The 23,333-nt window shown below is 41.5% G+C and overlaps 1 protein-coding gene and 2 long non-coding RNA genes across 5 annotated transcripts in view; 1 reads left to right on the forward strand and 2 right to left on the reverse strand.

Moving 5' to 3' along the window:
- Positions 1–973: 973 nt before the first annotated feature.
- Positions 974–6,622, reverse strand: LOC114604166 (uncharacterized). 2 transcript variants are annotated; one of them, XR_003708240.2, is made up of 3 exons: positions 6,483–6,622; positions 3,214–3,349; positions 974–1,794 (listed from the first exon to the last, which is right to left on the reverse strand). It is a non-coding gene; the product is annotated as an uncharacterized LOC114604166 (long non-coding RNA). The 2 variants fall into 2 exon arrangements; XR_003708241.2 differs by having other exon boundaries at positions 3,214–3,315; positions 6,483–6,570.
- HUNK (hormonally up-regulated Neu-associated kinase) overlaps positions 5,291–23,333 on the forward strand; it is a 58,638-nt gene continuing 40,595 nt past the window's right edge. Inside the window, exon 1 of one of the 2 annotated variants that reach the window (XM_077927303.1) lies at positions 5,291–6,557. In XM_077927303.1, the coding sequence (XP_077783429.1) occupies positions 6,297–6,557 (261 nt within the window). In that variant the 5' untranslated portion in view covers positions 5,291–6,296. The remainder of the gene's footprint in view (positions 6,558–23,333) is intronic. The other variant, XM_077927302.1, reaches the window with a different exon arrangement.
- On the reverse strand, positions 16,856–20,769 carry LOC114604167 (uncharacterized). Its single transcript, XR_003708242.2, has 3 exons — positions 20,692–20,769; positions 17,127–17,337; positions 16,856–16,958 (listed from the first exon to the last, which is right to left on the reverse strand). It is a non-coding gene; the product is annotated as an uncharacterized LOC114604167 (long non-coding RNA).

The following is a 23,333-nucleotide window of genomic DNA, read 5'->3' on the forward strand; positions in this document are numbered from 1 at the left end:
GTAGCCATGTTAGGCTGTTGCAACAAAACCAACAAAAAGTATTAGGACATCTTCAAGACAGATTTATGGTGGCATTAGCTTTTGCAGACTAGAGCCCACTTCATCAGACACACAATATATTTGGGCCATCTGTAATCGCCCCAAACCCAATGTCCAATCATAGGCACCCACTGAAGTTCAGACTGTCCTTATTCTCAGAGAGGATGGGCCTAAGTCTGTCGCATCCTATTTCCAGGTTGATTTTAAAGAGGAATACCTTTAAAAATCTACCCAGGAACACATATTGTAAATATATATTTAAAACCATTGAGAATATATTCAAAACAACTTACAAGGTGGTTCAAGGGTTGTGCTCTGCCTCTGTTCCACCCACCCAAGGTGCCAACTTGAATACAACGTTGGGGGAGGGCAAGTAAGCCCTGCCCTGCATAAATGAACCGCATCCTCCACATTTCACCCTCAACATCCCGATCTCTCCCTCACCTCTCTCTCCAATATGGCTGCCTCATACACCCTTATACACTGAGAGGTCTGCCCCCTCACTGTGCTGTGAACCTGAGGGAGCAGGCAATGGAGGGGCATTGGTCCAGAGCCCATCAAACTCATGCAGGGTCCCTTGTGACATCCGCTCCATCTTAGGAGCAGATATATAACAGATATATAAAAATGGAATATATCAAATGAACACGTATACCGTATAGCTAAATGAAGCAGTGCTCATCTGCACCTTAAATTTGTTTTTATACTCTTTATTTAATAATCAGGCTTTATTTCAAAGTATATTGATTCCTCCGTGCATTCAGAAGTCTTCACATTTGATAATAAAAACATGTTCTTCATAACTGAATCCCTTAGCAGTTAATCTCTGGTGTCTTCATTAGTGATGAGAATCGCACAGAGACCCAACTGCATCAAGTAAACTGTGATATGCCACATGATTATTGTTGAAACTCATTTGCAAGTCTCTCTGTATACAAAGGAAGACAGAAAAAATGAAGTTTCCAATTTTAGAGCTCCAGATTAATACAATGGGAAAAGGTTGCATACGTTATTCATTTTGCTTAACTAACACAGTATCTTATACATCCTCTTCATTTAATACTAAATATTTTAACTGGGTTGGTACTGTATATGCGTTAAGAATTTTATCAGAGAACTTGTAAAAAAAATAAAAGCACTTAAGTTGCAGTTCAACCCTAAATATAATGACTAGGGAGTAAATTCCACTGAGCTCAGGATTTAATGCTGCATAAACATGCACAGGATGGTGCCACAGGGCTGCACTCCTATACACTTACGTGATAATAAGTCCCAACAGCTTAGAGAGTATGCCCTGAGAGCAAGAGCCAGTTTGTTTTCTTCCCTCTGAAAGTTGGCCTAAATTTGCACCTATACATATTAATGAGCATATGCAAATTTTATGCCTCCGCATCTTCTAAGTACCCAACAATGCCCTTTTGCCTGTATCTGTTTCATCACGTATCTGAGTTCAAACACCATGTCATTGCAAAATAAATGGCATCCTAATGTACTTAGCTTGTTTCTGCTTGCAAGGTAGGCTGTGTATTTACTCCAGTGCTCTCCTACTGCTGGTGTTTGAACCTCAGTACACAGGAAGTTAGCCACAATTCATCTTTACTATGTAGTTTCTTTACTCTGTAGTTTCTTTTTGCTTTTCCTCAAAACAGCTTCCAAACCATTTGAAACCATAAGCCATAGTTAAGGCAAGGTGTTTACATTTTAGGCATCCATTGTGCATGCGTAGATGACTGCTGCATTGAATAGGAATTGGGGCTGTGGGCGCAAGAAAACAAGCCAGGTAGTAATATGCACAGCAATGTAGAAGGCAACTTGAAACGCAGTGGGGGAAATGGCATTTAAAGCTGCTAACATTTACGTGCCCCTAGTCTACTCCATGCTAAAAAGCTGTGGTCATTTGGGGATGGGGGAGTGTTGCATTAATTTTGTATGGGAAATTCTGCTTTTATCGCTCCTATACCCTTCATATCTTTGGCTTTACTTGCATGCTTGGGTCTCTAATCAACAGCCCCTTGCACATACACAGCTGTAATAATGGTACTGGGTGCAATTAAAAAATACATATCAAATTTAGTACCCCTCTTTTTGCCAGCAATCATGCATTCACTCTTCCTACCACATTTATTAAGGGTGTCAAAATGTTATATTTATCACCAGTTTCTAAGGTGATTTCCAGTGGCTGAATCGCTGCTGTAATTCAGCTGCAAAGAGGCATACAGTAAGGCTGTCCTGCCTTCTTTGCTTTTTCATTTTAACTATAGAACTCCTGGGGTGTGTGTTGAGTCAAAATCTAGAAATTTAAGGGCTAGAGATTAACAGACTAAATCATACACTCTGGGTTTACATCAAGGATACTTTAATATACGGTATTTGTGTGAACTGTGTTTCCCCAAGTGAATTACCTAATTAATGGGGTAATCCTATGACGATATCTACCAGGATGAGCAATCAGGATACAGTGGATCTCTGGATCAACTGGCTGATTCCTGGCTCAGAGGGCATTAAGTCCCCAACCTCATCTCAGCTGAAGATACGCCAACATAACTTGCTCATCCCAGCTTAGCCTGCTGAGCCGAGCCCAATGTAAGTCCCCCAAAAGGGGCATTCTGGAGGTGTGGCAGGAATGGGACCACAAAAAGGGGACTTAGGTTGGATCCCAAGGTTATTCAGCTTGGTCATCAACCCGATAACATAACCATTTTAAAGGCTTGTTTGCCCTCTTTCCAGTGACTGATTTAGGCGAGAGTGACTGTTTCGGTTGCACTGGATGCGGAGCTTCAGGGGAACTGTAACTATGATGTAGAATGGAAGGGGAGAGGTGGGGGAACACCAAGTTTTGGCGTTGCACTAGGCACCGCTAAAATTTGAGACCCCAAGGTCGGCCACTGCTCTGCCAGATTTGGAGAGAGCAGAAGCACCCTTACTGAATGGGTTTTGGATCTGGTGTAACTTTATCTCGGCTTAATTTACACTGGCTTACTTTATGCCAGCTTCTTCTGCATTGGGTTGCTCCCAAAATCAGTTTGGCCACCTCTTTGGGTACGCATACAAACACTATATTCTTAAAGACATCAGCCTTGTGTAGTCTTTTTGAATTAATACAATGGAAGCAGTGGCCACAGATTTAGAGTTAGAAATTTTAACTATTAATATAGTTTGTGTATGAATACTTACCAAAGTCAACATTCTCCCCCATCTGATATACTTTTGAATCTGTCTGTTTCGGTGCCACTGATCTGTTTCATGAAAATGGTCCGATGGGCTTTTTTCACTTTCCTTTGGAATACAGAAGGGCTCCATTTTTCATTAGCTGCGAAATGGTTTTTTTAAATTTCCCAAATCTTCAAGACAATCATACCGCACTTATCTTTTCTAAAAATTTTATGGCAAATAACTGAACCCCATGAATGCTATGCTAGAGAACAAAAATGCTGATCCCATTACATGTTTATCCTCAGACAACTCTGTCTACAATCCTAGTTTGGGACTAGGCAGGCAATTGACTTTTGATCCCTATTCTCACAACACACTCAACACCCTGCGGAAATCCCAGTTTTCAAAATAACTGGAAAACACTTCCTTTAATGTTCTAGGGTTGAAGTTAACATATTACCCTTGGATCAATGAATACGCCCAGATTATGTCTTTCTTTGATGTAACAGCTATGCTAAATAAATTGGCCACAATAAAAACATGAAGCAAATAAAACACCTGTTTATCTATTTTTATTATTGTCTTGTGATGTACTCTTAAGCTCTCACTCTGTTTATGGATCTGGAACTAGCCCTATGGATCCCTGTAAAGGTTGGCAATGAACAAATTATAACCAATGGGAAACAGATCTAAGTGTACTATATGAGGCTTGGGATAAAGAACACAAGAACACAAGGCAGATGGAAAGTAGTGCTTCAGTCTATTGAATCTTCAGGGGGGCAATATCAACTGAAAAACCTGCGCATAGCAGGGAGAGAAATGAACCATATTTGTGGAGAAGGTACCTTATGGAGAGAATAAGCCTTTTCTGGGGTTCATAAGCATATAAACTTCATTCAGGCTACTGTGCTGTGCTGAATATGGAAACAGGTAATGAGAGCCATATTCAGCCTTGGGGTAAGATGTAGGGTGATGGGCTTATTAAAATCCCATAATTAAAAGTCTTAGTGATAGTACTATTAGCGTATGCAAAGTTTTGCAGTATCAGCACACAAGTTAAGGTTACGTTACCGTAAGACCTACCATTAGACTACGCTGGGGGAACAAAATTAGATTCTTATATAGCCCAATCCTACTGGTGTTTATTCAGAAATAAGTCACACTGAGTTCAGAGGGATTAATTCCCGTAAACAAAAGCATATGATTTCGGCTTTTTTTCCTGTATACTTCTATATAAAAAGCTTTTCTAAACTATGGAATTAGTAATTTCAGCAAGTGATCAGGGTAATTGTCACATGGAGTGTATTGCAATTAAAACATTTGCAGAAAGGATTAGGGCTATTGATGCCAGCAATTCCCTTTTTCGTCGAAATGCACTCTGATGGAGATGGCAGGTAGCAGATCTGGGGGTACAGTTAAAGGACAGCAAATTGTCAATTAATTATAAATGGCATCCAAAGCTCCACAAGTAGAAGTCCAGTAGTAAAAGGGGGACCTGCCTGCCTGTCCTATCACTGCAGCCTCCTGCATCTCCCCCAAGAAGGCACCTGAGGATTGGCAGACTCTCTAAAGGCCTAGGATGTGATTTGTGCACATGGAGGGGATGATTGGCGGTCTATATTTGCCCTTGGGGGGGGGCATTGATATTATTTATGAGTTTGTCTCACACAAGCAATAGTTGTGACTTTCCCCAACTATTCATAGTCCCTGTATGTAGTTATATTTACTCAAGTTGCATTGTGGAAGTGTGGAGCGTTTTAAGATAGCAGTTAGAATGAAGGATGTAATGCTTCCTAAAGCTGAGGTTGGGAATTGTTAAAAGCAAGAGGGCTGAGAACATAAAATGGAGGCTGCAGCTCTAAATAAAAATAATGTATAATATAAGGCGGGGCTTTCCTTTGCTTTAAGCTGCCAAGGTAACCGCATTTTCAGCCTCAATTTCTTACAACAGAAAGGGGAGGTGGGGAGCGCTTATTGCTTTTATTGCCAGGGCTGTCACGATCTGAGCTCTGGAGCACATGTCACCCGCAAAGAAGTGAAAGCAAAGTGAAGTGCTTTCAAGCACAAAAGGGGCACAAAGCAACACAAGAAAAATATTATCGGGGAAGGAATAAAAGAGATCTTGAGAAAAATAAACCAGGCTTTGCTCCGAAAGGAGTCACGCAGAGCGCCTGTCACGGCTTGACTGCCCTAATTATAGAGAGAAATGCAGCATCTTCGTGAATTGAAGGCGTAAATAACTCGCTGGCAAGGGGGCTCCTCGATGCGATTTGGCTTTAGGGTTGAATCTGTATTACACCAAAAACACGGGGGGGAGGCAGGGGGAGCTGCCCGAATTTCTAAAGGACCACGACTGCTGTCGAGTTTTCATTGCATCTGTTCTCAGCAGAGGGATCGGATTAAATTACTGCCAATTTAGCCTGAATGAAACGTTTCTCTCCTCCCCCCCCCCCGCCTCCCCAGACCCCTCCCCGCAAGAGGGGAAGAGAGCCTCAAGCAGCAGCACCAGGAGAAAGAGGCAGCCAGGCGCGGTACGAGAGGGAGGGGAAAAGTGATCGACAGATCCAATGAGGGGAAGGCAGCCAACGGGCTTCCACGGAGACTGGAGACAATTGATCTGCGGGAGCTGGCTCAGGCTCCCTCTTCAACGTGAGGCGTGCACAGCCTCAGCCTCGCAGATCGCCGGAGCTGGCTGCAAAGCTGCGCGGCTATGGTCCGGAGCCAGTTCCTCGTGGCGGCCGAATCGCGCTAGATCTCCACCAAGCCGGGCAGACCCCGTTGGCGAAGCGGGTTTCTTTTCTGTTGTTTTGCTTTTTTCATTGCTTGCTTGTTTTGCTCTTTGCTTGACATTTCCCTGAGAGGCAAAGTGCGCCTCAGCAGCCAGCCAGCCAGCCGCCGTCGGGTCCCCACGTGCACACGCGGGTGCCGATCACATCTGCAGGCTGGTGCTGCAGACTTGAATTTGGGGAGTAGCGGGAGCAGAAGCAGGAGCTAAAGAAAGAAAGAAGCGAGTTTCTCAGAAGCCCTTCGGCGCAGCAAGGGTTGCAAAGGCATTGATTGCACCGAGTTGCGGCGGCGGCAGCAGCAGCAGCAGCAGCAGGAGGATGCCGGCGGCTGCTGGCGACGGGCTCCTGAGCGAGCCCCCCGCGGCGAGCTTCGGCGACGGCGGCGACGAGCCCACGACGCCCCCCCTCAGCCCCGAGGGGACGTTCCTGGCCGCCTGGGTCAACGCCGCCGCGTCCCGGGAGCGGCTCCGCGAGTTCCAGCACACCAAGCGCGTGGGCAATTACCTGATCGGAAGGAAGTTGGGCGAGGGGTCCTTCGCCAAAGTGCGGGAAGGGCTGCACGTCGTGACCGGAGAAAAGGTACTTGGCTCTCGCCCCGCGCTCGAGGGGAGGGGGCAGCCTTTTGTTTTCCCGCCATATGAACCAAGTCAGGCTTCGTTGCCCCTGAGGTGGCCCCACGTGAGGCGACCTCGCCGCCTATTCCGCTGCCCGGACTGCTTCGGGCAGTTGCCTGCTTATCGCCGCTTTGTCCCACCACCGTCCCAGCCTCCTCCCCGCGGCCGAAATTTGGTTGAATGTCCGGTCAAGCGGTTCCCTCTTCCCCTACAGTCCCCCGCCGCCTCGCCCGTCCGCTCTGTCCATTCGCGCGCCGCGTCCCCCAAATTCCCGTCAGCGAGTCGCCCCCCAGGGGCCGCTGTTCGCTACTTTCCCGCTCGCCCAGACGCTTCTCCCTCCGGTTCTCTTCCTATCCTTTGTAATAAGGATGGACGAGAGGTCTAGCGCTGGCTTTTTTGCTTAAATGGGCTTTCCGTGCGTGGGATTCTTCCTCTGGCAAGGGGTAATAATAATAACAATAATCAACAAACAAAACACATAGCAGGAGGGGTATTCCAGTGTTGAGATGCACCAAGAGAAGAGAGCCACCAAAGACATAAAATGTGAGGTGGCCGGATGCAGCAATGCCTTGTGGCACTTAAAAAAAAAATGACAGCACAATCCTATACCTCTGTGCAAAGGTTGCTGTATTGTGCTCCACTGAACAAACAGTAATGGGATTAATCACTGTATAAGCATGTATAGGATTGTGCTTTTTCATGTGACATGTAAGCTGCCTTAAGAACCGAAGAGGAACCCTGCTGAAAGGCTCAACTAGCCCAATATTCTGCCAACCTAGCAGTTCAAAAGCACACCAGTGCAAGTAGATAAATAGGTACCGCTCCGGCGGGAAGGTAAACAGCGTTTCTGTGTGTTCTGTTACTTGGTACGGTGTCCCGTTGCACCAGAAGCGGTTTAGTCATGCTGGCCACATGACCCAGAAAGCTGTCTGCGGACAAACGCTGGCTCCCTCAGCCTGAAGCGAGATGAGCACCGCACCCCATAGTCCCTTTGACTGGACTTAACCATCCAGGGGTCCTTTACCTTTTACCTTCTGTTTTTATTACAGTGTAGAGGCTGTTGGTCCAAGAGAGACTATGCCACACACACACAAACACATAAATTGTGTGGCCATAGCAAAGTACACAGTAATCAGTAGTTGCCCAGGCTTTTGCAGTAGATATGTTATGCATTTTCCAATTAGTATAAATAAAGCATTTAGTGCTGCGAAGATGCAATAACACTACAACAGACGCTCGATACAGACTGTGTCTGGATTTGACATAACAAACATAACAAATGGGTGACAACCGCACCTAGAAAGGTTCTTGCTTTTGGCATTATTCAGTGTGTGCTCTAAATATAATAACTTTGTTGATAACATGCAGCTTTGCTCAATAGTATATGACACAAATGACCATGTTTAAACCACTCACACTTAAATGGCAGTGTAAGGGAAATAAGTAGGGCCATTCCAGGACAACTCCAAAATGTGATTTGAAGATGACAACTCCAGAATATTTTGGAAACTCTTACCAAACAGGTATGTGGGTTAATGCTTGACAGCGACAATGGACTCTTGGGTAATTCTGGTGTGTAACCCAGTGATCCAGATATCTTGTATGGCTAAACTTCTGAAGTGTTTCTGGTTAGATCACTATGGGCTGTCTCTGAAGATCCAAATAGCATATAACAGCCACCAGGATGCTTTTGGGAGTCAAGCGCTTTGATCATGTACACCTATTCCCTGCCAGTTGCATTGGCTGTCTATTCATATTCAAGCTCAGTTTCATGTTACGTTCTTAAGCTTTAAATGGTTTGGGACCAATTAATTTGAAGTACCATTTTTACCTACCCAGGTGTTGGGGCTGACAGTAGAGGCCCTGCTCTGTTGCTTTCCCTTAATGAGCTTATCTTGCTGGTGGGTATCAGGGACAAACCTTTTCCAGCACTGACTCCTCAGCTGTAGTTTCTTCCTCTATGAAGTGCATATGACCCCCTCTTTGATTTCCTTTCAGACATTCTCATCTTCTCCTCATCCTTTTAGTGAAGCTCACTTGATCGTTATCTCTTGCTGTTTGTTTTAAATTTTATTGATTTTAAGTATTTTAATTTTCATAAGAAATATGAATTTTATTATGCATTGTGGTAATGCACCATTTGAGGGGGGTCTCTAAAAAGTATATAAACTAAATAAATATGCTTCAGGTTATTAAGTATGCTTAAGGTCACAGTTCACATTACCTGGAAGTAAGCCACATTGAACCAAGTAAATCCTTGTTGGATCAGTCTTTGTAATCAACACATATTATTTTAGTTAAAAAATAGTTTCTTTACAGTCTACCTCATTTTTTTGTCATTTGACGGTTCTTTTTTTTTTACTAAACATATGCCAATACAATAAGACATCATGTTGTTTCTTTTGTACAGGCAGTCTGGTCCTGTACATGTTTACTCAAAACTAAATCTCACTGAGCTTAATGGAGCTTGCTCCCAAGCAAACATGCATAGAATTATCAGGTGCAGGTAACGAGTTGTTATTTCATATCTGCTTCATAGTGTCATCTGGTGCTGTGTTCCTAAAACGTTGGGTCATGCCCTTGTTATCAGGAGAGTTGTAAAAGCAGAGGTTAAATGAACAGCAGTTAAAGCAATCTCTTGGGGACAGCAAGAGAAAATAGATATAGAAGTGTTGCTAGAAGAACAGCAAGCTTAGATGTTGTTGTGGCAGAAATATTTAACTAGTAGATCCATTTATCAACTAACATATTTATGTCAACCAGAGGGGTGCCCTTGATTTATCATGCAGATGATTAAAAAAATAATAAAAAGCTTATTTTTAATATTTATGCTACCTACATACTGCAAGCATCCCCTTCATTCTGAGGAGGCAGAATGCATTTTATAAGATTATACCCACTGCATCATCTAAAAACAAAAGTATCCCCCCTATTTTTCATATGCAAACTAATTTAATTTAATCAATTAAACAATTAATTGACTAGGTTTCATACCATTAATTAAACAAGATTTATTTGGGCAACAGTTCTATTGGCTGACAACAGGGAGCTGGACTAGGACTGAATAATTTAAGGCTCATGAGAGCTCATATATGATTTTAGAGTAGGCACTTTACTACCTCTGTTTTTCTCTTGCCTTCTCGCCTAAGTGAATCTGCCTCATCAGTCCACTTATCCCAGGACTACACACACACATAGTTCTGAATTTACAACATGCTTTAAAGAAAGCAAGACGTCTTTACACTTCCATTCATCTAAGACTGGACTTCATCTTCAGTAATACAGACAGAAGACATCAGGGCTCATAAGAGATAAGACATACACAGGAATGGCAGCGCTGTACTCTTCTTGGATAAGCATATTTTCAGACTATTTAAGGGTATATGCTGCAGAATCTTCCTAATCCGTAGCCCTCTTCATGTGTTACTCACATGATGGGGTTTCCATGTAATCAAGGGAGTTGGTCTGTGATGCTGGCCCTTCCTCAAGATTAAATTGTTTTCTCTGCCCCTGGTGTGCACCTATACAGACATCCATGGGTAATACCTAGATGTCAAGGCAGGGTAAACATCGCAGATGGGACCTGTGGCATGGTTCTGCTACCCCTTGATTGCATAGAGACCCCTTTGCATGAGTAGGGCATTACGAACTAGGGTCTAGGTTTGTCACTTTTTCCTGACAGGGCTCCCTATATTTCTGCCTGTCAAGCAGCAGATAAAATAGGTTCTGTTTCCCCCAGCCTGGAGATGTAGTAATGGGGAACTGCTGAATTGCGTTGCTATACAGCTGTTAAAAGCACCCACATTCCAACTTGTCTTTTTTCCAGCAGCCGCACTGAAACTGTCACTCACTCTTAGCTCCGCCCAGCATTCCATTCCACTCCCTTACTGTCAATCATTCTTCCATTCAAGCTTCCTGTCACATTGGACTTTTCAAATGCTAAGAGCTGTATGCAGAGTGGCAAAGAGCTTTTTATGTCAGGGGACTCAACTCTGAAGAAATCTACCGGTATTTCTTTTTCATAAATGTGGCACTGATTAATGAGTTGCAGTTCACATTGGTGCATTGTGCAGATCCACTAGTCAAAGTGACTGTCAAATCAAAGTTTTATGTAGGACTGCCTCTGAAAACAGTTCAGAAACTTTGGCTGGTGCAGAATTCGGTGGCCAGGTTGCTCACCGGAGCAAGACCATTTGAGCATATTACACTGATCCTGGCCCAACTGCACTGGCTGCCAATTGTTTTCTGGGCCCAATTCAGAGTTCTGGTTTGGCCAATTAAGCCTTAAACAGCTCAGGACCGCAATACCTCAAGGACCTCCTCTCTCCATATGAACCCACCCGGACCCTGAGATCATCTTCTGAGGCCCTTCTTCATGTGCCTCCTCCACATGAGAGGTCCAGAGGGTGGCAACAGAAGAATGGACCTTTGTGGAATCTTCCAGCAGGGAGGTTCAGCTGGTGCCTTCATTAAAAAGCTTTAGGCGCCAGGCAAAAATGTTCCTCTTCAACCAGGCTTTTGGCTGATTAACATCCGATACCCTTTTTAAGCCAATTTTTTTGTTACATCCAGTGCTTTTTTCGGGGGGGGGGGGACACACATGCAGGGGTATGCATACCCCTAAGCATTTTATTAATCTAAGTTTGGCCTCATTGAGGGGCAGTATTTCAATGTGAGTAGAAAAAAGCACTGGTTATAGCTATAGGTTTTGTCTTTTGTATTCTATTTAAGACAACTCTTTTATACCACTTTCATGTTGTCAGGCTATGGTTTCCTTACCCAATATGAATATAGAGAAGATTGAGGCAGTTAAACATATATTAGCTGAAAACAAGTGAGGCAAGTTATTTTTACAGTGGTATTATAGTAAAGTAATGTAAACTTTTAATATTGCAAATAACATAATTAGCTTTAGGTGGGTTTCATGAGTGCCTACTCTCTCTCTTTAAGAAAAGCGATAGCAACTCCGTAGGTTTCCATGGCATCAGTTGCAAAGCTGGGTTAAATAATACAAGGAGCCCAAACAGAAAATTCTCTCCTACCAGAGCTGTGCCATCTGTGTTTCTGACAGGACTGTACAAATGAAATAATGCTTGTAGCAGACTCCTGAATCTTTCATAGCCAAGAGTAATCCAGGACTAGCTTCCTCTGCTAATAGACAAAACCCCTGCTGGAATGTAATGGTCTGTACAATGCAGGAACCCCATGTGTCAAGCCTTATATAAGTCCTCTGATGGGTGTCTCTGGATCTGGGAGGGTTAAATAACTATTCCTTCTAGTCAGCCAGCCTACAACTAGGATACAGTCTCAGAGTGATTAAAATTCATGCCCAACTTAAGCAAACATACATTAACAGCTTTATGTATACCCAGCCGCCCTGAGACCTCCGGGTATAGGGTGGTATATAAATTCAATTACAGTAACAACAACAACAACTTGGATCAATTTAGCTGCAAAACTCTCTGCTACGATAAATAGCCATTGTGGTATATATTTATTTCTGGAAGTATTTAAAATCCACACTTTTATAAAAGTATATCAATTAATTAAGAGCCTGAGGTTCAAATTCCCACTCAGCCATAAAGTTTGTTGGGTGACTATGCCAGTCATTTTCTTACAACCTAACCCTCTCGAAGGTTTATTGTGTGAATGAAAGGGATAATAACTATGCCACTAAGGGCTCCTTGTGAATGTTGGTACATACTTGAATTAGAAGACTGTGTTATCCACCTCAAGTTTCTGATGAAAAAACTGAAAACCTATTGAACATCTCAATGCTGCACAACAGAATCATCCTTGGTGTTTGGATGATTGGTTCCTGAGGCTAAATAATGCTTGAGTAGCTAATAGGTTGAAACCAAGGATAACTCTTGCCGTCACAAAGTTTGCCTTGATTTCAGCCCACTAAGAAATCTGTTTATCCATTTCATTAATGGTACTGCAGTGCTTTAAAAGCTTCATTCTTCAATTTATTTATTTTTTGCATGAAATCAGTTTTGAATTACAGTACCTGGTAGTCAGTGTGAAACAGCTGCCAAAGATAAGACTTTCACAGGTTGTTGTGCAACAAAAATAGAGTGACTAATAGTAGAAGTGGTCTTATTTATAGAAAGCTCTGTTTTTAGACTATATTTCTAAAGCAAACAGCTGCTACTCTGTGTATTTTAGAACCTTGGAAATGCAGGGGTGGCTTGTGTGGGAAGAACAAGCACTCCACAGAAAGCTAGAAATTCCTGTTAACCTTTGACAGGTTGATGTTGAATGAGGCAAGCAGCCTCTAAAGACAGCTGTGTAGCAGGTCCTGTTGGATCTGTCAGTGACCAGTCATTTTGCATAGAATTTTTAAAAAATTACATGCTTCCATAGCAGGCACATTTCCTTTGAACTGTGTGCCTTGCATTACCTTTTGAATCACTTCTGAGGGGCTGAAGTATGTATACAAATAGCAGTGCAGTTCCAAATCTTCTCAGCAGGTGTTGAGTTTTGCTTTCAGGGAACCTTAATAAGATTCAGTCCTAGAAATAGTTACAGGGTATATTGTATGGTTGTTCCAAGGCAACCGTAAATGCTTAAGTGGCTAAATTAACAACCATTTACGTTTAAATATTGAAAATGCTGAGAGATTACATTTGCAGGAATATGGACGTTTCCCCCACCCTCATTGGCTTTAGTTATCTTAGTAAAAATGCTGGCAAAAGTGTAATCTTCCTCAGATGCATGTCTCCTGTAGTTGTTGTGTTTGAGATAATCTAGTCTTGTGCACTGTGATTATTACATGTGCTTATTTATATATGTGTCAGACCCGAGGTTCAAGTCTCCATCTAACCATGAAGCTTGCTGGGTGACCTTCAGACAATCCTTGTTTCTCGGGCAAATGTACTTAATAGTATTGTTGTCAGGACAAGAGGGGGAAACTATATAAGATGCATCAAGGGCCTTGGTTATTATTGGGCTATTTGTGTATTATCATTAAACCACTGTGCTATTGATTATCCCATCATTAATTAGCTCTCTGGTGGCTTTCCAGGACCTCACCCAGCAGTGGAGAATGCATCTTTAAATGCCCCAGATCAGAGTGAGGCTGCAGAGTCTTAGAGCTCCCACCTGCTTCTTCCATCAGCCCTCCCCCCCCCCCCTTGCTATAGTGAGCAGCACTATGTTTTTGTATAGCAGCAACCAGGGGAGAATGGCAGGTAAGGGGACCAGCGGAAGGGCAGCAGCAACTGCATTTCAGTGTGTAGACACTGCATATTGGTGAGACCTGGTGATCCTGTTTTCCTTTGCATTTGGGCTTTAATCCACCACACTCAATATAGTGGCCTGGGCCTTAAAGTGGATAATCAAGCCAGGCAGGGTTTCTATGACAACTTATTTTGGAGGTACAGTACAGGCAAGTCCTGAACGTAAGAAAAAAAAAACCCTTAACTAAATTGGATGGTATGAGTAACACTTCAGAAATGGTAATATTGTGTCTTTGCTCCTTTGTTTTTGTTTCATCAGATAAATTTAATCTTCCCATGTTTTCCTTTTGTAATTCCCTCTGAGTTACTTCCTGTACACACACTTTTAAAGAAAGAAAGTGTGATTTTTTTCACCATCAGTTTAAAGGGAAGTGTTAGGCACAAATTCTTTGTAAAACATATAAAACAACCAGTGTAATTTTTTCTCTCTCCTCATTTTCTTACACTAAATTAGGATGAAGAATGGTATAAGCTGCCATCCCTCTGGCTGGCTAATGTAGGTGAGGAACTTGATCACCTGACTCAAGTTTCCTGTTACAGATGCTTAATCTTTTGATAGCACATTCCTCCCAAGCAGAATAAATGAGATGAATAACTTTATATCACAGTAAGAATTGCCATGCCTCTCTGTAACTTCCTTTCAGTCCTCATTTGCCTTTAATTTTATCACTAATCACAAAATCCAGTCTGCAAAAGTGGGCTTAAATCTGGCCAAATGTTGATTCTTTGTCCATTTGTAAAGATACTGTCAAGTTTGTAAAATGTGAAATGTAACTAAATATTTTTATGCTGTATTTTGTTTCCTGTCTAGATACTTGTTTAGTATATAAGCCTCGACATAAATAAAAACACATTTTTATCTTTTTCTGAGACCTATTAAAAATGAACAAACGCAACAAATTTGGATTAAGGAAAAGAAATCTCAAGTCTGAATGTTGTTGTTGGGATCTAAAGTACATTATCTGTGCATCCAGAGGTTTTTGCATATGAACCAGGACTGCCCCAGTTCTGCTTTTTCAAAGAAGCTTCACCTTCTGAATCGAATCAGAGTTTCCTGCCAGTGGTCCCCTAAGTTTGGGGTACAGCTTGTTCAGTTGCATTGGAACTCTGACCAGTGTGTGGGAAGTTTTACAGAACTTTGCTGCACAAGCAACATTCCACGTTCAGCCATTTGGGTTTTGTAGCCTTGCAAATAGGTTCACAAATACTTTTACTAGCCTGCCTGGCTAGGTACACACACCTGTACCAATCACTTATGTCACCCTGGTGGCCGGAATGGGAATCAAAACCTTCCAGTGCACAGCAGCATCCCTGCCTGTTCAATGGGAGGCCATTCTTGTTCTGAAAACCTGACTAATTGCCAGAATTAGAAGGATAGAACCTTATGGCAGGAAATATTGTCTAATATGGCACAATTGATGCTGTAATTTTTATATATATTAAATCTGTGCAAATGTCATATTTCAAGAAAGGTCATATGTTGTTTCAAAACACATCCAGTGGTTGTATGGTGGGGGGGGGGGATAGGGCTTATTGCTTTGGTAAGGTAGCATGACATAACATGTGCAGGAAATTTTAAATAGCTTAATGTTTAAGTCGGGATAAGCACCACGCTGCTGAGATACAGTCACCTGTGTATTATTTATTACATAATCAGTTCTTTCCTTGGCTACTCAAGTAACAAGCCTATTTAAAATTGTCATCCCACACTGCATGTTTCTAGAGAAGGAAATGGTATTTACTACTAAATTCTGTTGTCTGCAAACCTAGCCTGGATTCTAGGAAATTCATATTAATGTTTTTCCGCTGAAATTTTCAACGTGTTCTGCAGTAGACTGAATTAATGCACATGTGGCAGGTACTTATCCTCTTGAGATAATCTGCTTTCAAATTTACAATATCTTCAGCAGTGAACATTGGTAGAGCCTCAGCCCCCCACCCCTGGCGCATATAATCATTTCACTTGTGGATGGCCGATGGTGGAAATATTCTAGTGTTTAGGTTAAATTGACACCAGGTGAATTCTTATGTGAAAATCACATCTGGTTTCTTCTGTACGTGTTTGTATTTCTTGCAATTTTATGATGTGTAAGGTTGTATGCCTGTTCTTGAAGTCATGCTTTTGTATATAAATGTTTTGTTAGTTAAAGCATGCCCTCCACTGGATTCATTTAGGTTTGAAATCCTTTTGAAGTTAGTTACACCAGGGAGAACACTGACATATTCATTGGTCAATTCTGAAATGTTGCTATAAAGCTTCATAAAATATTCTATATAAAGTCACTGTTGTGTATAGTGCGGAGGGTAAGGGAGCAAAAACTTTCCTTTGTCCCCCTTTCTCCAACACGTCTGCCCAAAGAGAAAAACGAAAGAGAGAACTCTTTTCCTTGCATGGTCTTCTGTATCTCTTTCCTCTGGATTTTCTAAGCTTGGAAGGACAAGATGGAGTGGGGGCGGAAGGACAGATTTGTGAATATATGTATAATGGAGAACTAATCCTGAAAGAAAGCTCTTTGTTATGTAATTTTCTCTCCCTCTCTCTCATGATTTCTTATTCAGCCCAAGCCCTTTTCTGGCTTAGAAATGCAGGAGGGGGGCACCCTGTACCTCAGCTCATAGAGCACCAAAGGTGCATAATGTGCTCTAATACGTCTCATTCTCCATTATACTGTGTTGGGAAATGACAGCTAGTCTGTCACATACAGATACCTGGGAAAGTTTAAAGACGGAGGTGTACATGAGGATGAGATATCAAGCGCTCTTCTGATTTTGCCGCCTTTTCCAATGGTGTTTCAAATAAACGTGATTTCACTTAAACACGTGGTGCCTTGGAACGTAACCCCCACGTAAATTGGGAGTTGCCTATAAAGAGGTGGAAAGGCATTCCCATGTAACTTGGCCCTCATCAGATATTTGAGCCCCTGCTCAAGTAATATTTGGACAAAAACAGTGCTAAGAACATTATCAATAGCACACTTTTTTTGAGTGAAACAGGTTAGGTTCTTACAAAAAACAGTTTAATTAGAACCTTTGTTGGCAGCAGATGTGTTCAAGAATGTTCGCTTCAACTTGAAACATGCCATTTCAAAATGAGAATGCAACCTCTCAAGCTTCTAATCTGTTCCCTGAGAAAGAAAAAAATGGGAGCCAAATTAACAACTGGAACATAGCCTTGTTGACTTGCATGGCATGTCTTCTGTGTCAAGGGCCTAGCTTTAGCCCGCTTCGTCAACAGTTATACTTGTGAACAAATGCCCCAGCTGACAACATGAAATGGCAGCCAGTCTACTTACATGCAAGTAATTTCTGTGTTTCTCTTGGGGCATCTGGATTGTACAGAAGCACACTGGGGCAAAAAGGAGTACGCTTGTGTGTGCACAACTGAAGTATCCTGCTGCCCAAGTCCATAATTCAGCATAGCTGGTAATACCAAAACTGAAATCCCCTGTGTGTCAAAAGAGCAGTACTACTGTTTTCGTATGGCATACATTTGCTGTAGAAAAACTATAAAGAACAGTGAGTCATTACTGCTTTAGAATAGCTAAATGTACATTTCATCACCACATCTCAAATGGGAACATTTACATGTATCCTGTCTTATAGATCAATTAATGTTGTCATTTTGTAAGTTCTGCAAACAAGTATTTTCATGTTAGGCTTGACTAGTAAAATAACATTATTACTTGGCATGGGTTTTCTGCTTTTGTTTTGCCACATGTAATCTGAGAAGTCTCATCTATCTCATTGTGACAGAAGACATTTGCAACATTAAAAAGGCTGGTTGTTCTATTATCAGAAACAGCTAGGTAGGATACATCTGTGACCCAGGCATTACTTTTGTTTGGCTTTATTTGAGCTCTATGTTTTCTTAGTTCATCTAACTTAAAAGGACCAGGTTTAACTTAGAAAAACCTCTGTTTTATAGCAGTTGGAAACCTGATTTACTTCATGGGCAGTTATGTACAGCATTCAGCTTTGGTCAACAAAAGGAAACAGACCATGCTTGTCTTAACAGGTATTTCATCTGTCACAGCAATCATGCACAAGACTCCTCATTCATTTCTGCAACTGCCCATTGAAATTCCTTTCCTCTTTGTCAACTGTATTTTAAGCTTAACCTGGATTTCTAGTTTTTAATGGCACAAGGAGCATGCATGTTTCACATTATTTATGTAATGCCAAAATCCTTGTTTGGAAAATATCTGGTGAATTCTTGAGCAAATTAACTTCCTTCAGATGTTAAATTTCTGTTGCTGATACTATAACATGAGAAACGCAATTCTTGCTTCAGGGGTGGGGTGGGGGTAGTAATTCTCCTGTCTCCCACTTTAAAGAGAGAGAGAGAGAAGTAATGGACACTTGTCGTGAGGGGAAGGTTGTTAGCATAACAACTTAGAAGGGATTTTTAATGACTTAAACCAGGGATTACCAACCTAGTGGGCACATTTCAAATTTTGATAGTGATGGGGGCACCAGTAACAAAATGGCTGCCATGGGGACTGTGGCATAACACAAAATTAGAGAGACAACCATGCTTACCGCAGGAAGTCAGCTATATCCTGTTGGTCCTGATTATGGAGATCATATCTCTCTCTCTCTCTCTCTCTCTCTCTCACACACACACACACACATACACACACACACACACACACACACACACACACACACACACACACACTGTTGCTGTCTAACAACAATAGGGAACATTCTTCAGCAGTAGGAAAAATATACAAGGTAGCCACACCACTCTCATTTGCCCAATATTTTTCTTTCTAGCAGGGCTGGCACCAATCTGGTGCCCGTGGGTGCAGGATTAGCGAACCCCGCCCTAAACAAAGAATTGCAGGTTCTGTTGTGCATGCAGAATGAAATAATATTTATCGGAATAATATAAGAACAACAATGAAGTCAGCAATAAAGTAGAAACTTTTGGCTTTACCAAAGTTTAATGCTAGAGAAAGCATTGTGAATGCATGTGACTTCATTGACTTGAATGACTATTATTTAGATTTTAGATAAATGATTTTATGGGATGCATGTGTGTCTGTTGATTGCATATTTTAATAATTACATATTTTAAAATTGGTTGCAATTTATATTTGAAAGCAAATGCATTTGAATGGAAATATTCTTTCCATTTTTTTATTCATTGATTTTTTACTCCATTGTGTTTCTGCATTGAACGGTAGTTTGTTCTTTCAAAAAGCATGAAGGATTTTCTCCTATCTAAATGTAGGAATATGTAAATCGGAATGCATTTTGCTTTTAACCTTTTAAATCTATTTCTGAGTGTTTCCTTGAAATGGTGCTTTCTAGGCATTTTGTGTAGAAAATTAGCTTTACTCTTGTCTACCACCTTAAAAAAGATATGAGAGTATACACACCCTAGCAGTGAGGGAGATGGGCTTCTAGTCTCCATATAATTTTAAGAAAGAAAAAGCAAAAAGCTTCCAAAGTGCCAAATATTTTTGTGGTAGAAGTAACCTTGCTGGTGTTTATCTCTTCATTTTTTTTAAATTGGCTACATAAGCAATCCTACTGTTGTGTGCTGCAGTTGGTGGAATGACATATTCATAGGTAAGTGTGGATTGTTTAAGCCTTATCATGTAAAGGAGCAGTAAATAAACAATTTATTTGAAAGGTGACCATGGGTGAGCAAATTGTCACTAATCACAAATGATGTCAAATCCAGCAAATACCCATAATGCTCATACTACCTCATTCTACACAGCAGTCATAGATGCAATAGATACTCTATTGGGGGGGGGGGTGAATAGAATTTTCCTAGAAACAAAATATTGTAATTGGAGGGCTTGGGAAAAGTTAAGCCTTGAGGAAAGAAGTAGAAGTACTGTACTGCACAGAATAATCATGTGTTATGGTCGCCAAATGCAAAGAACAAACAACAGGGAATGTTCTGCTTGTGAATTTTGTAAGGGCATCTGACTGATCCGCTGTTGGAGGCAAAGTGCTGAACTTCATTGTCCTTTGTTCTAATCCAGCAAGTCATTTCTTACATTCTAACACACATTCACAACTCATCTATTGAGTCATGGGAACTGCCCTTACAGAAAGTATGGGAATCACTTAAATTGCTTCCATTTCACTGGAACTACTCCTGAAATTAAAGTAAGGCTCATGTTTAAGTGCCTTACCAAATTTGGCTTGTAATGCAAGAAATGTTATCTTGAAGCAGTAAAAGAACATTCCGTTGAATCCCACCTCTCTTGGGAACAGAGTAGTTACAGCTGTGTGTACACAGTTCACAGCCTGGCAACTTGCACTGAAGGATTTCCCTTTTTTATTTGGGGAAAGTGTTGATCTATTTCAAGACATGGATTTGGTTTGAAAATCCTTTTCTTAAACTTATAAACCTCAGGGTTGGATGTGTGTGCGTGTGTGTGGTTTCTTTAAAAAAGCTTTGTAGGCTGCATTGAAATGTTCTGTTTTGTGTCCTTCAGTCTTTTTAATTACCAGAACAAGCAGTAAAGAACAAATACCAAATGAATCTGACACCATCTCTAATCCTTGAATAGTTCCATCCTTAAATGATTAAATCTGAAGATGCAGCTTTTAACTATAAGCCTCCACTCACTCAGTTACTGTTTACTGTATAATAAAACAGATGGGATGGAGATTGCCACTGCGACTGAATTTCAGTGCTTGTGAGATAGTTTGAACTTCCGATTCAGAGATGACAATATGCTGTCCATTGATCATGCAGTGGATGAGAGTAGGGGCCACTATCTACCCCTATTTAAAATGGGGCTGGGGGGAATGGAGTAGATGTTTGATTAGAGCTGGAGAGGGGAAACATGCAACATTCAAACAAATTTCAGTGCTAGAATGGCCACTTACTTGATTTCAGGGTGGCCAGCTGTTGCGACTCGCTGCGGCACCTCCAAAGCCTTGCCATGTTGTTTTGGCCATTGGAAGCTTCCCCGGCTGCCACAGAGCATCATGGGTGGCCAGTATTTCAAATCTAGCCTATCCATGGCGGCCTGTGGGTGGGGCTTGGGGAGTGGACCTGGAGGCTGCAGTCTTCACTCAGGTCTGCTCCAAATTACTATGACTGAATCTGACAATTTGGCACAATGTCATAGAAACAGAGCTGTGATGATAAATTTAGCAGCTTGCACTGTATTTGGATTTCTGTCCTGATCTGCTCCTATCAGCAAAAATACTGTACAGTGGTACCTCAGGTTACAGACGCTTCAGGTTACAGACACTTCAGGTTACAGACTCCGCTAACCCAGAAATAGTACCTCGGGTTAAGAACTTTGCTTCAGGATGAGAACAGAAATCGTGTGGCGGCAGCGGGAGGCCCCATTAGCTAAAGTGGTGCTTCAGGTTAAGAACAGTTTCAGGTTAAGAATGGAGCTCCGGAACGAATTAAGTACTTAACCCGAGGTGCCACTGTATTTACTTGAGCTGATGCGCCATCAAATCTAATGCACACCTCAGTTTTGAAAACCTTGAAACCAAAAAAGGTATTTGCTGGCGAATGTAGATGTGTCATCAAATCTAATGTGCATTGAATATTTTTTTCAATATATTTGATCATATGACATCATTTTGTAAGAGAATCTGAGGGGGAAATTGTGCAGGGGAATGGAGTCATTTTATCCTGATGTGTAAAGCATTACAGTCTAATCTTAAAAAGCAGCCTAATCTTAAAGTTAAGCATTGGTTTACACTGTCATAAAATCATGAACTGGTACATGGTTAGACAAGCATCTGAGGAATCTGACCTTAGGTTTTGCCCTCAGACCTTAGACTTCAGGGATTTTCTGTTTTATAATCATGAGACATGAAAGCAAGAAGGAGAATCTTTCAATAAGAAGATATTTATTTTAGGTTTCCAGACCCTTGATCATCTTGGTTGCCGTCCTCTGCGCACTATCCAACCTAATTTTTAGGTGAAAATCTGAAAAAGTGTTATTATGTAAAGTTTCACTGTAGCTGGGAAAAGCACATCTCTGTTGTGAATGGTACATGTATATTCACCCTGCCTGCTATTTATAACATAATACGCCTGTACACACCCAAACTGGTTGAGGATGAAGCACTAACTCCCTTACATGAAGCAGAGATCATTTGTATGGCCAATGTGCATCAGTGACAATTCCCTTCCAGCCATATTTTTTGGTCCTTTCCCCAAGTGCTTCTCCGAATCCTAAGTCTTCCCTTCATGCTCCTCTACAACCAATGAGTTGTAGGCCCTCAAGCCAGACACAGACTGGATTTTTTGGGGCACCACACTTCACTCCAGTTTCTGGGAAAGTCCATTGACCTATTTCCTTGAAGCTGTGGAGAAGTTCTCCCATTTCTCAGGCTTCTCCAGTGCTACAGTAAAGCATCCCACCGTCCCAGCAACGTACCCTAGCAATCCTTACTGTCCCTGCAAGGCAGGGTTTTTCATGCCCACTTCAGGGCGCTGAAAATGGTAAACTAACATCCTGTAATCATTTGGATTTGCCATATGAGAAAATAACACAGTACTTGTAAATATTAGGGAGGGTGCTTTTTTGTAAAAGAAGTTGCCAGTTACATTTATATTCATTCAGATTACAGTATACTTTAACTAGAAGACTCTGGGACTTCTCAGGAAAAGTTGTAAAGAGAAATGGACATTTACACGGCAAAAAACAACAACACCCCAGGTTCTGCATAAGGATTTGGGCTCTTTATAAAGCTCGACTGCTTTCAGTGATTTTCCATACCACTGAAGTTCAGCTTTACAGTAAACTTGTCTTTTCTTTTTAAAGCCTTTTCTCAATTTAATTGTGGGAGCTGGTGTTTTGTTTCCCACCAGCAGGATATTTTACGAACGCCAGGACTTGAATTATTTATTGGAAGTAAAACCAGAGTTGCACATAAAGCATATAAGGAGAAGGAGGTCCCAGCACCATGGGGTGTTTACAAAGAGCAGGATTAAAGAAAAATGGTCTACATAAGCCAAGTTGTTGTTGTTTAAAAAAAACTTTCAGCCTTACCCTTCTCCTACCCAGTTGAACTTTGCAACAGACTTGTGAGGCAAAATTAATTAGCTCATATGCATTTATTATGTACAAGCACACCGTAACTTCTAAGAAATAAGTGCTACTTTTAGTTCGCCCCCCTCATCAAAGCATTGTGATGCAGATGAAATAGCTATGTGTAAAGAGCAGTCTGGTGGGCACAAGGTTGTATTAGGGTATGATACCATACATGGAAAGTTGTTTGCATTTCCATTGGGAATAAGCCCCATTAAACACAGTTAGGCTTATTTTCAAGTAGACATGCATAGGATTGAGCGGTAAAAGAATATAGCAAATTGTCTAAGCGTGGTTCCAGATGGATGCCTATTGTGTTCTTCATGCATGCAGGTTTTTTCCTGCATCCACACGGCATCATTAGCATTCAGATACCAGCTCATATTTTTCTATTTCATCTGCGTTTCCCTTTCCAGGCAAAATCTGATTAGTAAAAAAAAAAAACAACAACTACCAGTATCTATT

This window comes from Podarcis muralis, chromosome 4 (genome assembly GCF_964188315.1).
Source record: "Podarcis muralis chromosome 4, rPodMur119.hap1.1, whole genome shotgun sequence".
In the NCBI taxonomy this organism is placed as follows: Eukaryota; Metazoa; Chordata; class Lepidosauria; order Squamata; family Lacertidae; genus Podarcis; species Podarcis muralis.